Source organism: Hyperoodon ampullatus (assembly GCF_949752795.1).
Source record: "Hyperoodon ampullatus genome assembly, chromosome: 13".
NCBI lineage: Eukaryota > Metazoa > Chordata > Mammalia > Artiodactyla > Ziphiidae > Hyperoodon > Hyperoodon ampullatus.
Genome location: NC_136926.1, coordinates 30,952,839 through 30,971,015, shown reverse-complemented (window position 1 = coordinate 30,971,015; position 18,177 = coordinate 30,952,839). Strand labels below are relative to the sequence as shown.

The 18,177-nt window shown below is 48.6% G+C and overlaps 1 protein-coding gene across 1 annotated transcript in view; it reads right to left on the bottom strand.

Annotated features, from left to right (window-relative positions):
* Positions 1 to 6,597: 6,597 nt before the first annotated feature.
* The window catches only part of PPP4R1 (protein phosphatase 4 regulatory subunit 1), a 61,661-nt gene continuing 50,081 nt past the window's right edge, over positions 6,598 to 18,177 (bottom strand). Inside the window, exons 16-20 of the mRNA XM_079717142.1 lie at positions 12,556 to 12,656; positions 9,779 to 9,899; positions 9,553 to 9,687; positions 8,998 to 9,139; positions 6,598 to 7,743 (exon numbers count right to left, since the gene is read on the bottom strand). Coding sequence (XP_079573268.1) covers positions 7,580 to 7,743; positions 8,998 to 9,139; positions 9,553 to 9,687; positions 9,779 to 9,899; positions 12,556 to 12,656 — 663 coding nt within the window. The 3' untranslated portion in view covers positions 6,598 to 7,579. The remainder of the gene's footprint in view (positions 7,744 to 8,997; positions 9,140 to 9,552; positions 9,688 to 9,778; positions 9,900 to 12,555; positions 12,657 to 18,177) is intronic.

Genomic DNA, 18,177 nt, shown 5'->3' with positions numbered 1-18,177 from the left:
AAATCCTTTCAAATATCTTGTCAGGTTTCAGCCAGGACAAACTCTGAATATTATCGGCAGTAGTGAACAACCCCATGAATGCAAGTGGCATCCCCAATGAGGGTGCAAAAGATACCCAAGATGCAGAGCCACCCATAAAGCAAGCAAGCTTTAGACAATCCCCTGAGAGCTGGCGACAGTCTGTAGGACCCTGGCCGCAAACGGGGTGCAGCCCATACTTCTGCCTGGCCATATTTTGGGGGCCTCCAACCTGACGGTAACTAAGCCAAGTTCTCAGGACACAACAAGGCGGCAATAGCTGTCCCTGGGAGAGAAAGGATCAGCAACCACTGGGTACCTGAAAGCACAGTCACGTGTCACCATCAATACTTAATTCTAACAAGTATTTTTTGCCTGCTAGTCTGAATTTGGAAAGTGAGTGACAACATGACATTTTTACCTTCCTCTCAACCAGGCACAGCAGTGGAGACCTGGCAGAGCTGACTTTGGTAGAATTCTCACCCTTCACCGGCTTCTCCAGTTTTCCCAGGATCCCATCTGCAGGCACTGGGGTGAGCTGGGTGTCCCAGGGGGTGTCTTCCCGGTCACCAGACACTGCAGAGGAGGAGAAAATTTCCCTCACCCTTTACAGTGAGTGCCTGGCTGAGGCCCCTTTTTCTCTAGGACACCTCAGAAATGGATAAACTTACCTAGATTAAAAGTTCTCCTCTGTAGCCACTGTAATTCAAGGTTATCTTTGGTAAGGCTAACCTGCTTGTTCAGTCTTAAACTTTTATTCACCCGAGGCCTCATGGACCCAGCACAGCTGAAGTCAGACCCAGTTCAACTGCAGACACAGTCTGGTTTACAAGTCAGATCCAGTTGAACCCAGACTCAGTCCAGTTTCTAAATTCCACCTAGTCTGACTCCAGCCAATTTCCAAACCCAGTCCAGAAAAAGAAATGTTCAAAGAAAGTCTGAAAGCTCATGACGCAAAAGCTGTAGAACTAGGATTTGAGAAGGGCCTCATGACCTCCAGAGGTGCCCTGAGAAGGCAGCAAGCCCCAAGGGCCCAGCGGGTGCCTACGCCTGGTTGCTCCTTGCTCCTGGGGCCATCAGGGTTCTCCTTCAGATCCCACTTCTGACACGAGAACTGTTAAAAGATAAACTGAAGCATATTAAAAAATGTAACAGTTTATTTGAGCAAAAATTGAATCAGGCAGCATCCAATCTGGTAGATAAAAGGAGTTCCAAGAAGCTATACAAAGAAAGGCAAAAGGGAGCAGGAACAAGGAAGTTATCTTAGGCAAAAAAGTGGGTTAGTTATTGCAAAGTTACAGAACTCAGGCATTGTGGGTTCAGTTCCAGACCATCGCAATAAAGCGAATATCGCAATAAAACAAGTAACACACATTTTTTGGTTTCCTAGTGCTTATAAAAGTTATGTTTCCATTATACTGTAGTCCATTAAGTGTGTGATAGCGTTTTGTGTACAACAATATACATACCTTAATTAAAAAATAATTGCTGTTTGGAAAATGGCACCACCGATAGACTTGCTTGACTCAAGGTTGCCACAAACCTTCAATTTGTTTATTAAAAAAAAAAAAAGCAGTCTCTGCAAAGCACAATAAAATGAGGTGTGCCTGTATTTGCCTTTAGGAGATGTCAGGGGTCTATCAGTCAGATGACCCAACTAGTGCAGAGCAGGCGATTTCCAACTGACTGGTTTAAGATTCCATTTCTAGGAGAGCTGAGACGGTAATTAATTAAGTAGTCTAGGTGTGGTAACATGGGGCTCCATTTGGGGCCAGAGCCACCCTGGGGGTGGCTGCCTGCACCATCACCGCACAGCCCCGAGACTGAGAGGGAATGCAGCGGTGCCTGCAGGACCCCTGGGCCCAAACTTCCGATGGGGTCAAAACAGATGAATTTGGGGGGCAGGGGGAGAAACAGGCATGATGCTCATCTGAACCGAGGGTCCCAGGTCCATCTAAAGGCAAGAAGCTGCTGCACATCCCAGTTACAACTGGAGAAAGGAAGAGCTGCTCTTGGGGTTGGGGGGAGGGGTGTCTGTAGCCTTCTGAAGGAGGTCCCACCCCAAATTCTTGCGTTTCTCACATGGGGATAAAAAAATATATCATTTACTGCTAATAAGGTTGTCTCAATGCCATCTGATGTTGGCCTTCAAACTGGGCGCAGTAGTACAGAAGGAATGGTGAGTTCTCTGGATGAAGCGTTAGCTTTGCCATCAGGTGGGGCTGCCCACGGCACACGCTACCTCAGGGCCACCGTCCTGAAGACAGAGTCTCCTGAGGAGAGGTGTTGCTCCCGGGCTTCCGTCTGCTGACTTAGGTTGGCCTTACTGGGAAGTTACCATGTAAAAGTAGACACCCTGTTACAGCTGAATTTCAGATCAACAGTGACTAATATTTGAGTATAAGGTTGTCTAGTAATTAATTGGGTGTCCTGTTTTTGTTTTTTGTTTCCTGAGCCCTTTTGCCTAAAGCAGTAACCTCAATAACATACTCTTTTCCTGGCTTTTCTCTCCTTTTCTGTATGTTTATTTTCAGTCTGGCCACCCTACCTTAGCATCTCAACTAACAACTGGGCTGATGACACGTAGTACAAAAGGTCAAAGTGGCCCCAAGTGCTGTACAGGTCAGAGCTATTGTTCCTTGAGAGAGATGGGAGGTGACCCAATGTAGTAAACGTAGGACAAAGTGCACTGCCCACAGACAGTACACGTAGGCGACGTGGGGTGGACCTGGGGGAAGATGGATTAGACCTGACCAGGTTTGGCTCTTGGCCTTGACTGTCAAATCGTGGAGACACTCGCTAAGCAAATGCACACAGGCTGCTGCTGGTACCTGTGGGCTGAACTTGGGCACCAAGGGAAGCAGCTCTATGCGATGTCGAGCCAAACGGAGCGGGGGGGCCGCCATCTGATCCTGCTGGGCCTCTCGGCCGCGGGGCCCCCGCAGGAGAGCAGCCCTCGGAGCCCTGGGCCCTGGGCTCGCCTGCCACTCAGCACCGTGCTGCCACACAGCTGCCGTGGTCGTGACCTCCTGTCTCCGTGTGGGCACGGACTCCAAACGCATCAAAGCACTGACTTGCAACTGAGAAAATAGAGTGCAAATACTGAATGCCAGACAACAACCTTTTTGATTCTGTGCTGTTGGAATTAGTGTATCAAATTTATGGAAAGAGTGTTAATCTGGAAAAGGTAAGATCCCACACCCACAGGGTCTTCCAGGGCCTTGTCATCAACAATGTCCCCCTGCTCCTGTTAGGAGCACAGGCCTCAGGCCCCACCCCGGACCTGCTGGGTCATTACGTGCATTTTAACGGGATCCAGGGTGACTGAACGTACAGCAACATTGCAGCGGCCCTGTCCTAAATCACCAGCACTTTACTAGAGATACTTAAAAACCAAAACACACCAAAACCCCAGAAAAATCTCAGAATAGAGGACCATCCAAGACAGGTGCACACAAACACATACACACTCCACTGTTCCTGTTCTTGTTCTGCCTGAGGCCCTGGGAACGTCCTCCGGGCCCGGCCCCGCCTGCAGTGAGACGGTCCCAGTGTCCCTGTGAGAGGTCCCCCGCCTCATCCTGCTCTCCCTCCCCTGGGTGTCTTCCTGGGGAACAGTCCCTACAACGTCCCTTGCTGCAGCATCTTTGAAAGTGGAGGCCCGCCTGCTCTTGGCTGGGACACCTCTCTGAGTCAGCGTGGCGACATCCACGGGGCTGCAGGCCACCCAGCTCAGAGGCCTCCAGGAGCTGCTCACAGCTTCCTCATGGAACATCTAACGACACTACCCAGTAGATGTTCGCATCCAATTAATAACCACCATCAGCTCATGAACACTAAACACAGCTGATTAGGGTACAGACTAAAAGCTCTGCATCAAATCTTGCCAAATTTAAATCAGCCAAATATACCCTCCGTAAGACTTGTCAGACATCAAACTGTAACAGTGCTATAAAACGTCCTGGGGACTAAAATCTGATCACCTGTTAAGTTTCTAGGAAAAGAATTTTTAAGGAAAATAACTTCTGTTAGATGAGACTAAAACTAGTCCATTAGTTCCCTATGAAAATGGTCCAGGAATTAACTTGGGTCAGTGGGGTTCATAGCAGAAAAGGACTTCAACAAAAATGAATCACAGTTGGTATTTTGTGTTTACAAATAGTCAAGATGTTCTCAAGGTCAAACCTCCACCAGGGCAAAACACTCATATTCAAGGGGTCACAAAACACCCAGTTTGGGAGTTTCTGGTGGAGGATTTGAGAGTCCAGCTTCTGGTGGGGAGGAGACACATGAGCCCAGGGCTGTGCCCCAGGCAGGTCACCCGGGAGCAGCCCTCCGCGGGGCCCCGTTGTCCCTCTCCACGCACCCTGCTCTTGATGCGTTTATAAAGGCGAACGCGGGAAACCTCGAGGTCCTGCTTACTCACGTCTATTCCCAGACTCACCTTCTGTAACTGGTTTCAGTCAGAGGATCGTCACCTTCCAAGAGGCATGGGCTCGGCTCTGAGCTGCTGGGAGCCTCTACCTTTTCCTCCCTGTCGCTCACTGCTTCCAGCTCCTGGAATCCTGCACAGAAAACGTTACCGCACAAGGAAAGCAGCACGGGTGTCCGGGGCCCGGGGCGCAGCGCTTTTCCTGTCGGGGGTCAATTTAACACCGGCTGCTCCCGCCTCCTGGGAGCATCCCCGACACACCGGGCCCGCCCTCTGGGCCCTGGCACCCACTCCCTGGGACGTAGTGCTACCAGGAGGAGGCCCACCTGGCGCCGGGCAGGGGTGCAAGGGTCCCCCACGGGCTGAGTTGCCAGGCCGGCTCTGTGACAGCTCCGAGGGCCTCAGCCCTTGCTAATTCGGGGTTCTAGAGGGTTCTAGACAAACTGCACGGGTCTGGCATCAGAAGTATCTCCAGGGCTTAAGGACAAAGCTCATAGGCAAAAAGGTGACCCCCAAGCCACTAAGAGTCAAAGAGGAGGGCTGGTGGCCTCGCGGTGGCAGATTCAGGGAGGGACACTCACGTACTCGCGAGAGCTCACAGGCGCTTCCTCCTGGGCAGGGATGCAGGGACCGGGGACCAGGCCCGGCCAGAGGAGGCAGGCGAGGAAGGGGCTGCAGGAGGCGGTGGAAGAGAAGCACCGGCCACGGCCAAGGACATCGGCTGAGCAGGAAGCTCCAATTCCGGGGAAAAAAAAGTTTCCTCTTCACCCTGGTCACTCAAAAGTCCCACATCATCACAGAATTTCTCGTGAGATTAGCTACCCAATATCAATTACCTATGAGGACATATCATTATTCATTTTTCTACTGTGAAATTAAAAGATTTGGTTACTAACTGGTTTGCAGGCTGTTTTTGCCTCTGGGGGGATCTGGAAGAACCGTGGAGTCGTCAGTGTCCCGCTGCCTCCAGGGGCCGGTTTCCTTCCATCCTCTGGGCTCAGTGGCCATGACTCCATCCACACCTGCCGGAGGACCCGGGGCCACGCGGGGGGGCTGCACTGTCGCCACTAAAGTAAGAGCTGAAATCAGGAGCTGACGGTCCAGCCTCGTCTTCTTTGAGTGCCGTCAGTGATGGTTCAAACCGGGGTGGCCTCAGCCATTAAACAATGCTGGTGTCCTTCCCTGTCCACTGCTGTGGAGGGAACCTGGAATCACGGCTCTTCGGGATCCGAGGGTGTGAGGACGCGGCTCGGTGACATGGGCCTGCGCGAGGCCACACAGGAAGAGCTGGCCTAAATTCAAGTTCTTTACCCCAAAATGGACTATTATCATTACCACTGTTTTAAAAGACTGCAGTTATTAGTGTAGAATTCTTATTAATTTACAGAACTAAAGTTTGGGGGAGGGGCAAAGTATATTATTATAGCTTAATAGCAGAGAACGTGCACCTCAAAAATTAGGCTAAATGACATCAAAAGAGATTTCATTCTCCTTCAACCTCTGCTCTGAGGCTGATTGACAGACATCTTCCCCAGCCACCACCCACCTACCACCTTCCACTCCACAGCCCCGTCCTTATTACCTGTGCCCCACCTTACCTGTGTTTACTGATTCATTTGTCTCAGTGGAATCTGGTCACACATTATTCCCAGTGCACAAATATCCAGGTTATAAAGCAAGAGTAAGAGACCAAAGGCTCATCTGTAATGACATATACAGGAAGCACCCTGTGTATCCCCAAATCTACCCGCCAAGGTTTAAGGCCCTACTCGGCTTAACTACAAACTTGGGGAGTCCCCACTAGCTGAGGAGACAAAACCAAAATCACAGAAGCACCGCGGCCGCTCAGAGGCCAAGGGTCTTCCAACCTGGGCTCAAAAAAGCAACGAGCATCTCTCCACAGCCCTTCATAAAAGCACGTTCACGCAGCATCTCACCTGATGCAGACACGCGTGGGCAGGCAGGCTCCACCACCGCCCCTTGCACAGGCAGACCTGGGCTCTGAGGCCTCTCCTGGGAGTGAAGACCCCTGGGTAAGCCCCAGGTGCACGCTTGCCCTCGGTGGGGGGCTGCCCAGGAGGCCCTGCTGCCAGCCAAGAGCAGAACTGGCCCGGGGGTGTGCGTAGATTTCAAAGAAATTACTGAACTAGTTAAAAGACATATTTTAATCTAGTTTTCCCATTTTATACTAAAATCATTAATACAGGTCACAAATTGCAATTATTCGCAGATATCTAGAAAACAGTCAAAAGTGTATCTGTCTCTCTGTATAGATCTTAGTAATAAATTTTATTTGAACAAGAGAACTTGTGCACAAGAGTTGAACAGCATGATTACAGACTGCGGCCCTCCCCAGGGGAGGCACAGGTATGTACAGTATGTGAGACAAAGTTGCACCTCAGAGCTGATCATGATCAAGTCAAAAACACCTGACATACAATATACGTGCTAATAAATTTCCTTCGGGTCATGACCAGCATGAAAAAAAATCAGGACATAGATACTCAGCAAAGGCTCTGTAAATGTGCACAGCAATATGCTGCATTTAAGAGTTAAAATCAGACTCTACTTAGTGTTAGCATCAAGCCCTTAGGAGAAATCCAAAAAATATCTCCTTTCTCGTTCACACACGTCAAAAACTATTCACACTTGGGGCTGGACTGGGCAGCTGGCCTCAGACCCCACCAGGGCCTTGCCCGTGTGGACACAGCGAGGGTTAATACTGGAGGTCTCTTCCCCATCCCGGCTCGTGGCCGCCTTCTGGCTGCACTTCCACCTCTCAGTCATTAAATTAAACCAGCAGAAAGCAACGCAGGCCTCTGGGAGTCCCATCCCTTCCACAAGAAGAATGCTAGGCCAATTCAAGTTTCGTTCAGTCAGGAAGACAGAAGGATTTAAGGCTTCGGTGACGATTATAATCCTCTGAGAAATTATTTTCCCTTCAAGTCAAGATAATAGTGTTTACTGTACTATCTCTTGACTCTGAAAATCCCTGGTATCGGTGTAGGCAACTTGCACCTGCAATCAAGTCTGCAAGGGAGGAAGGTCCCCCACAGCTGTCCCAGGCCATGTGTGGTCACGAGCCAAACCTCGGCTCCCCGGAAGTGGGGAGACCCCGGTCCACGCCGTCTAGTAGGTGGAGGAGGCCGTGCTCATGGCATCTTCAGAGATCTTGGTGTTGGCTGGGTGGATGCTTGCGAAGTACTTGACGTCACTGTCACGGTCCATCTGAAGAGCCATAATGGTCTGCTCCACGGCCTCCTGGTGACAGCTGGCAGAGGTTAGGAAATACTCTGGAAACGGGAAGAGCAAATCACAAATGAAATTAGCTTTGTTGGATTATAAACAGTAATCCAAATTGACTTGTGTTCTATGAAAAAAATCCCCAAATGTAGGAGAATTAGATTTATCTTATTTTTTTTTTTTTTTGGCTGTGTTGGGTCTTTGTTGCTGTTGGCTTTTGGTCTTTGTTGCTGTTGGCTTTTGGTCTTTGTTGCTGTTGGCTTTCTCTAGTTGCAGTGAGCGGGGGCTACTCTTCATTGCGGTGCGCAGGCTTCTCACTGCGGTGGCTTCTCTTGCTGCAGAGCACGGGCTCTAGGTGCGTGGGCTTCAGTAATTGTGGCACGTGGGCTCAGTAGTTGTGGCTCGCGGGGTCTAGAGCACAGGCTCAGTAGCTGTGGCGTGCGGGCTTAGTTGCTCTGCAGCATGTGGGATCTTCCCGGCTCAGGGCTTGAACCCGTGTCCCCTGCACTGGCAGGCGGATTCTTAACCACTGTGCCACCAGGGAAGCCCCTATCTTGTTTTAATAACAGACTAAATCTCATGATATTTAATGGCAGCAATGTTAGTAAATATGTTAAAACTTGTACTTGTTACAGCTATTAATTAGCTATTAATTAGCTCAGTAAAAGGAAAAACATTTCCAAATACAAACCACACACACAAAACCAGAGTCCTCTCTGTCTGTTCAACATGATAAATTCCAAAGGAGAAAAAAGAAGCAACGTTAATTTGCCCCTATTCTTTGAAGTCTATTACCAACTTCTTTCTGTGCTTTGTTCATGAATTCACGCATTCAAATGATATTTATTAGGCATTTCTGGGGGATTACAATAAGTAAAACAACCTGAATCTTAAGGTGCTCATAATTTGCAGCAAAGCAAACACTAAGGGGCACGTCTTCCGCCTAATGAATGAAACGCAGGAGGAAACTCAAACACGCCTCCCGCCCCAACGGCAGCGACAGATGTTCACGTGGGGCGAACCAAAGGCAGTATTCGTCACACAGTCCTCATTGAATTTCCAACTTTTCAAACTACTAGGTTTTAAATTATAAAGAAAAATTCACCTAGAACAGAACAGTGAAAATCCAACACCGCTCTCCTCGCCCCTTAGTCGGCTTTGTGTCCTTTCTCAACAGGAACCACCACTAAGTCGCAGTACATTCTCGGACCAGACTATTCCTACGACCCCAACCCTTCCGCTCGGGCGCCCACCTGTCCCGTGTCCCCACCACCTACCCTTCTCCTCGTGGGTCGCCCGCCTACCTTTTTCTAGCAGAGTTTGTCGCAGCGTCTTCGCGAGGAGCACACGGACATTCGGAACTCTATCGTTTGCCAAGGTGAGCAGGTGTGGCATCAGATGCACAGCGAACTGGTCCATGGGCAGGCATTCATCTTCAATGACCGTCTGGGGACAGAAAGACCTGCTTCAATCTGCCGGCTCAGTCGAACAGGCTGTAATACCAGCTCGCAAAACCTTTTAGAAACAACTTAAGTGCCTCAGGTTTCAGTTACAGCTTTTTAAAACAATATTCCAGGCACTCAGGAGCTCAAAACAAAGTGATACAGTTAAGTCCCCACAGAGACGCACAGCTGTGACCTGCCCCACGGAGGCCTGGCATCACAGTCATGTTCACAGCCGCAGACTCGCAAACTCCGTGGACCAGGACGATGGCCAGGGCAGCACTGCTTTCGGGAGCTCGGGGGACGGAGCGGGGAAGGGTGAGCCAGATGGCGAAGCTCTGCTCTCAAGGATGAGAGCGCGGGTGTCGGGGGGGCAAGGGGCCCAAGGAGACAGGCAGCCGGTGCGGCCGCACTCACCTGGCAGACAAAGACGAAGGCCTGCCGCCCGGACCACCGGGGACAGCGGCCGAAGCTCTCCACCAGCTCACGGATGAGGTCCACCCCAAAGGTGGGCGGCGCGGCCCGGTGCAGCTTCCGCACCATCTCGCCAACCTAGGGGGGCACGCACTGGTGAGCCACACCTCTGCCCGGTGTTCTCACCAAACATGTGCTGGGCTAAGGCTGTGAGAACTTGAACACGTACCAACTTGTAGGAAATCCAACGAACAGAAGAAACTTTATCTGCACACAGATTCAGGGCAATGGGGCGTAGATAGTCATAAATGTCTCTGGGGCTGTATAACTCTAGAAGTAAAATCAGCTGTCTACAAAGTGAATTATAAAAATAAAAATACAATTACGATTCAACAATAAACACGACAAATGAAAATAGGTTGCTCGCGTGAAGCATGAGTCACCAGGGTCGTGTCTGTGAGAGGAACACATGCAGAGACCAGCGATTGGCCTGGACGCTGCGTGTCTGGATCTACATCTAAACAACACACACGTTCAGGACACAAACACTGCGGAACTGTATCCACGGCGACGGACACAGAGCAAAGCGCGTCCCGGCTGGCTCCATGGGGCCACGGGACACGGTCCCGCAGTGACTGCTGAGGACCTGCTGGGAAACTCCCGTCCACACAGCAGCCGTCTAGTGAGAAGGTGCCAGCAGCCTCAGGCAGCCTGCTGTGTACCAGTCAGGCTCCGGGAAGCTTCTCAGGGAGGCTCTGGTACCAGGGGTGGGGGACACGGGGAGGCCCCTCCTGCGCCTACTCCCACCAAGTCACCGAGAACCGGGGACCAGGGCGTCCCCCAGCGGCCTGAGTGGAGGACGCAGCGACACCCTCCCAGGAGGACCGCAGACATGCTGAGACTCCCACCTCCCGGGCTGTGTGTCTGCGGCGAGTTACGTGTGCCATCGGCAGGAGGCGGACAACACAGACAAACAGCAATGAGCCGCCCCGCCCGAGGGCACGCGGATCCCCAGGGAGGCGCCCCGCAGACCCCCCTCCCAGCCTGGGGCACACGGGGAGGCCTCGCTCTCAAGGAGCAAAAGCCTCCTGCGGCCGGTGGAGGAGCGGCAAAGCCTGTCCGCGCCCCCGCCCGGGCAAGGCCAGGCTGCAGCCGGAGACAGGGGACGGGAAAAGCCCGTTCCCGGCGTGGGGCCGCAGAGCCTCGGAGCCAAGCCCAAGTCTCGTCCTGCTGGGGAGGCGTGGGAAGCACTGCCCTGACCGAGCACGGGCACAGGGCAGAGACACGAGCCCCGGGGCGGGTGGGGGCTCTGAGGAGCCGAGCACACAGACCTCCCCAAGACCGAGGCAGAACCAAGGGGCAGAGAGCCTCCCCTCGCCCAGCACCCGGCGCCCTCCACCACGTGGCAACCGGGGCACAGGGAAGGAGAGGCACGTGCGCGGGGGTTGGGGAGAGAAGAGTGACAGAGGAGTAAAGGGAGAGTACAGGGAGGCCGGAACGCAGGGGTGGAGAAGCGGAGGAATACAGGGGCGGAGGGATACAGGCGCGGAGGGATACAGGCGCGGAGGGATACAGGCGCGGAGGGGAGGAGGGATACAGGCGCGGAGGGATACAGGCGCGGAGGGATACAGGCGCGGAGGGATACAGGGGCGGAGGGATACAGGGGCGGAGGGACGGGGGGATGAAGGGATACAGGGATACAGGGGCAGAGGGTTCGCAGAGCACGGGACGAGGAGGCCCCCAGCCCCAGCTTCCACCATCAGCAAAAGGCAGCAGCAGCCCACGGCTGGACGAAATGAAGTGCAGAGGGCACAGAAGGTCATACGGAGACACCACCAACCAACCCAGCACCTGCTGCCTGGACGGCTCAGCCGTCCACACCAGCTGCAGAGGAGGCCAGGCAAGACAGAACTCAGGGCAGTTATCCTGTCATGCACTGAAAGAAACTGAGCCCCAAACTCCATACCCAGCAAAGATATCTTTTGAAAATGCAGGTGAGGTCCAGAATCCAGAATATTTAATAAAGAACTCTTAGAATTCAGCAACCCAATTTAAGACAAGCAGCCCGATTAAAAAATATGCAATGGACTTGAATAGACATTTCTCCAGAGAATATATACAGATGGCCAACAGCACACGAAATGGTGCTAAACATCACTAAACATTAAAGAAATGCACATCAAGACCAAAGTGAGATGCTACTTTACACCCACTGTACTACTGGCTACAATTAGAAAGAAAAAAAAAAAAAGGAAAACAGCAAGTGCCAGGGAGGATGTGGGGAAATGGGAACCCTCATCCACTGCTGGTGGGAATGTAAAACGCTGCAGCCGTTGTGGACACAGTCATGCAGTTCCTCAACAAGTTAAACACAGAATTACTGGATGACCCAGCAAATCCACCTCAAAAAACTTGTATCAGTACATCAATGTTCACAGCAGCACCACTCACATCAGCCAGAAGGCAGAAACAACCCAGATGAATGGGTTAAAAGGTGGTATGTTCACATCAGAGTATTATTCACTCATCACAAGTAACGAAGTTCTGACACAGCTGCCACATGGATGGACCCCGACAACACTGCGCTGAGTGAGGGAGCCGTGCACAGAGGCTGGGGGTTATGTGGCGCATCTGGAGCAAACGCTCAGAAAAGCAAACACGCACGGAGACAGTGGACTGATGGCTGCAGGGCCGCTGCTTATGGGCATGGGGTGTCCTTCTGGGAGGACGCAATGTTCTACAACCATACGGGGGGACACTGCACCAGCAGCAAAAGTGGTTATGTGTATTTTACCACAATTAAAAAAAAGTGAAGGTGACATGGTCTTATAAAAAAAAGCTGAGAAAATTCACTGCCAGCAAGACCTGTGTTACAGGCAGTGTTAAAGGAACAGGATACCAGGCAGAAACTTGGACCCACACAAAGTGATGAAGAAATCCAGGAAAGGTAAAGACGAAGCAACACACACACCCCGAAACACAGTCTGATGAAGTATGAGAACTTACTCAGCCAGTTCAGCTCGAAAGCGCCAATTTCTACTATTATCTGTCACCAAAAACTCCTGAAGTTGATAAAGATATTCTCTTCTTTTGTCAATATGAAGAAGCTGAAGAAACAAATAAAAATATTCACTAGGACATTGGCAGAGACATTATTTCCTTTACCAGACTGCTTTAAAAAAATGACTCTAAATCACATGGTTAGTTCTTCTGAAGGAGAATAGATGTAGTAGGTACATTTGTTTTAAAAATTGGTATTAAGTCCATTTTCCCTGATAATCCCGTTTATCTTCAAGAGTCATTTTCCCCTTTTGAAATATTTGCTTCTTGAGCTAGTAAGTGGCCTCTACTGTCCCTTGTCCCCGGGCAAAGCTTTACTAGAACACTCCTGTGACATCCTTGTTGTCACAGACCCTTTGAAGACAGGGATTATGCTCCTACTCATAGTGTGAGCCCAGTGGACAGCACTATGATGGCATACAGTAGGTGCTCAATAAATATTTGAGTGAAAAAAATATATTTATCCCAATAACCATTCTATAAATATTTATACAAGGGGGAAAACCCTAAAAGTTGATATAAACAGAAGCAAGTAAATTTAACTTACATCAAACAGATAAGAGTCACAATGAAAAAGTCTAAATTTAAACTCAGTATTCTGACCATATATCTTCATGGAACATGTTCTAATGACAGAAAGTGCTGAAGGAAATCTTGACCATTACTTGGTTAATTTGATGTTGGAACAGTTCTAAAACATAGAATTGAGCAAATGACTAAATAATTTAACGTTTTCGGAAACTGTTTTTACCACAATAGAAAAGAAAATAAATGTGAAGAAAGGAGAGGAAACGGTACTGGATTGGAAGATGCAATATGAACTAAATAATTTTTTTAAACACCCAAACCAAAAAACCCCCTCCTAGCTCCTGTCCCCTGAAAAAGCCTAAAAGAAATGACGTCCGGGAGCAATGAGCACATCTAATGCCTGGATCTTGGCTTCTAAATCCCAACTCTCCACCAGAAAAGACCAGGGCTCCTCGGGGAGATCCTGACTCCCGGCTGGAGAGAAAGGAGAAGGTAGGCCTGAAGGTTAAGATGTGCCTGGAAGTGAGGGGGCCGATCAAAAGGACAGAGGAGGTGGCTTTAAGGGGCTCTTATTTGCCAGATTTGATGGTCAAAACAAATGACAGGAGGAGCTTCAAGATGGCGAAAGAGTAAGATGCGGAGATCACCTTCCTCCCCACAAATACATCAGAAATACATCTACATGTGGAACAACTCCTACAGAACACCTACTGAACGCTGGCAGAAGACCTCAGACCTCCCAAAAGGCAAGAAACTCCCCACGTACCTGGGTAGAGCAAAAGAAAAAAAGAAAAAACAGAGACAAAGAATAGGGACGGGACCTGCACCAGTGGGAGGGAGCTGTGAAGGAGGAAAGGTTTCCACATACTAGGAAGCCCCTTCGCAGGCAGAGACTGGGGGTGGCAGGGGGAAGGTTCAGAACAACGGAGGAGAGCGCAGCAACAAGGGTGCGGAGGGCAAAGCGGAGAGATTTCCGCACAGAGGATCAGTGCCGGCCAGCACTCACCTGCCCGAGAGGCTTGTCTGCTCACCCACCGGGACGAGTGGGGGCTGGGAACTGAGGCTCAGGCTTCGGAGGTCAGATCCCAGGGAGAGGACTGGGGTTGGCTGTGTGAACACAGCCTGATGGGGGCTAGTCCGCCACAGCTAGCCGGGAGGGAGTCCGGGAAAAAGTCTGGAGATGCCGAAGAGACAAGAGACTTTTTCTCGCCTCTTTGTTTCCTGGTGTGCGAGGAGAGGGCATTAAGAGCGCCACTTAAAGGAGCTCCAGAGACGGGCGTGAGCCGCGGCTGTCAGCGCGGACCCCAGAGACGGGCATGAGGCGCTAAGGCTGCTGCTGCCACCACCAAGAAGCCTGTGTGCAAGCACAGGTCACTATCCACACCTCTCCTCCTGGGAGCCTGTGCAGCCCGCCGCTGCCAGGGTCCCAGGACCCAAGGACAACTTCCCCAGGAGAACGCACGGTGCGCCTCAGGCTGGTGCAATGTCACGCTGGCTTTTGTCACCAGCACAGGCTTGCCCTGCATTCCATACCCCTCCCTCCCCCTGGCCTGAGTGAGCCAGAACCCCCAAATCAGCTGCTCATTTAACCCCGTCCTGTCTGAGCGAAGAACAGATGCCCTCAGGCGACCTACACGCAGAGGCAGGTCCAAATCCAAAGCTGAACCCCGGGAGCTGTGCGAACAATGAAGAGAAAGGGAAATTTCTCCCAGCAGTCTCAGGAGCAGTGGATTAAATCTCCACAATCAACTTGATGTACCCTGCATCTGTGGAATACCTGAATAGACAACGAATCATCCCAAATTGAGGAGGTGGACTTTGGGAGCAACGATATATATATATATTTTTTTTCCCTTTTTCTCTTTTTGTGAGTGTGTATGTATATGCTTCTATGTGTAATTTTGTCTGTATAGCTTTGCTTTTACCATTTGTCCTAGGGTTCTGTCTGTCCGTTTTTTTTTATTACTTAAAAAATTTTTTTTTCTTATTTTTTGTAACTTTATTTTATTTTATTTTATCTTCTTCTTTCTTTCTTTCTTTTCCCCCTTTTATTCTGAGCCGTGTGAAGGACAGGTTCTTAGTGCTCCAGTCAGGCGTCAGGGCTGTGCCTCTGAGGTGGGAGAGCCAAGTTCAGGACACTGGTCCACAAGAGACCTCCCAGCTCCACGTAATATCAAATGGTGAAAATCTCCCAGAGATCTCCATCTCAACGCCAAGACCCAGCTCCACTCAATGACCAGCAAGCTACGGTGCTGGACACCCTATGCCAAACAACTAGCAAGACAGGAACACAACCCCATCCATTAGCACAGAGGCTGCCTAAAATCATAACAAGGCCACAGACACCCCAAAACACACCACCAGATGTGGACCTCCTGCCCACCAGAAAGACAAGATCCAGCCTCATCCATCAGAACACAGGCACTAGTCCCCCTCCACCAGGAAGCCTACACAACCCACTGACCCAACCTTAGCCACTGGGGACAGACACCAAAAACAACAGAAACTACGAACCTGCAGCCTGCAAAAAGGAGACCCCAAGCACAGTAAGTTAAGCAAAATGAGAAGACAGAGAAACACACAGCAGATGAAGGAACAAGATAAAAACCCACCAGACCTAACAAATGAAGAGGAAATAGGCAGTCTACCTGAAAAAGAATTCAGAATAATGATAGTAAAGATGATCCAAAATCTTGGAAATAGAACGGAGAAAATACAAGAAACATTTAACAAGGACCTAGAAGAACTAAAGAGCAAACAAACAGAGACGAACAACACAGTAAATGAAATTAAAAATACTGTCGAAGGGATCAATAGCAGAATAACTGAGGCAGAAGAACAGATAAGTGACCTGGAAGATAAAATAGTGGAAATAGCTATTGCAGAGCAGAATAAAGAAAAAAGAATGAAAAGAATTGAGGACAGCATCAGAGACCTCTGGGACAACATTAAACGCATCAACATTCGAATTTTAGGGGTCCCAGAAGAAGAAGAGAAAAAGAAAGAGACTGAGAAAATATTTGAGAAGATTATAGTTGAAAACTTCCCTAATATAGGAAAGGAAATAGTTAATCAAGTCCAGGAAGCACAGAGTCCCATACAGGATAAATCCAAGGAGAAACACGCCAAGACACATATTAATCAAACTATCAAAAATTAAATACAAAGAACAAATATTAAAAGCAGCAAGGGAAAAACAACAAGTAACACATAAGGGAATCCCCATAAGGTTAACAGCTGATCTTTCAGCAGAAACTCTGCAAGCCAGAAGGGAGTGGCAAGACATATTTAAAGTGTTGAAAGAGAGAAAAACCTACAACCAAGATTACTCTACCCAGCAAGGATCTCATTCAGATTTGACGGAGAAATTATAAGCTTTACAGACAAGCAAAAGCTAAGAGAATTCAGCACCACCAAACCAGCTTTACAACAAATGCTAAAGGAACTTCTCTAGGCAGGAAACACAAGACCTACAATAATAAACCCAAAACAATTAAGAAAATGGTAATAGGAACATACATATAGATAACTACCTTAAATGTAAATGGATTAAATGCTCCAACCAAAAGACACAAGCTCACTGAATGGATACAAAAACAAGACCCATATATATGCTGTCTACAAGAGACCCACTTCAGACCCAGGGACACATGCAGACTGAAAGTGAGGGGATGGAAAAAGATATTCCATGCAAATGGAAATCAAAAGAAAGATGGAGTAGCAATCCTCATATCAAGCAAAATAGACTTTAAAACAAAGACTATTACAAGAGACAAAGAAGGACACTACATAATGATCAAGGGATCAATCCAAGAAGAAGATACAACAATTGTAAATATTTATGCACCCAACATCGGAGCACCTAATACATAAGGCAAATATTAACAGCCATAAAAGGGGAAATTGACAGTAACATAATCATAGTAGGGGACTTTAACACCCCACTTTCACCAATGGACAGATCATCCAAAATGAAAACACATAAGGAAACAGAAGCTTTAAATGATACATTAAACAAGATGGACTTAATTGATATTTATGAGACATTCCATCCAAAAACAACAGAATACACATTCTTCTCAAGTGCTCATGGAACATTCTCCAGGACAGATCGTATCTTGGGTCACAAATCAAGCCTTGGTAAACTTAAGAAAACTGAAATCGTATCAAGTATCTTTTCCAACCACAATGCTATGAGACTAGATATCAATTACAGGAAAAAATGGGTAAGAAATACAAACACATGGAGGCTAAACAACACACTACTTAATAACCAAGAGATCACTGAAGAAATCTAAAAGGAAATCAAAAAATACCTAGAAACAAATGACAATGAAAACACAACTACCCAAAACCTATGGGATGCAGCAAAAGCAGTTCTAAGAGGGAAGTTTATAGCTATACAAGCCTACCTTAAGAAACAAGAAACATCTCAAATAAACAACCTAACCTTACACCTAAAACAGTTAGAGAAAGAAGAACAAAAAACCCCCAAAGTTAGCAGAAGGAAAGAAATCATAAAGATCAGATCAGAAATAAATGAAAAAGAAATGAAGGAAAGGATGGCAAAGATCAATAAAAGTAAAAGCTGGTTCTTTGAGAAGATAAACAAAATTGATAAACCATTAGCCAGACACATCAAGAAAAAAAGGGAGAAGATTCAAATCAATAGAATTAGAAATGAAAAAGGAGAAGTAACAACTGACACTGCAGAAATACAGAGGATCATGAGAGATTACTACAAGCAACTCTATGCCAATAAAATGGACAACCGTGAAGAAATGGACAAATTCTTAGAAATGCACAACCTTCTGAGACTGAACCAGGAAGGAATAGAAAATATGAACAGACCAATCACAAGCACTGAAATTGAAAATGTGATTAAAAATCTTCCATCAAACAAAAGCCCAGGACCAGATGGCTTCACAGGCGAATTTTATTAAACATTTAGAGAAGAGCTAACACCTATCCTTCTCAAACTCTTCCAAAATATAGCAGATGGAGGAACACTCCCAAACTCATTCTATGAGGCCACCATCA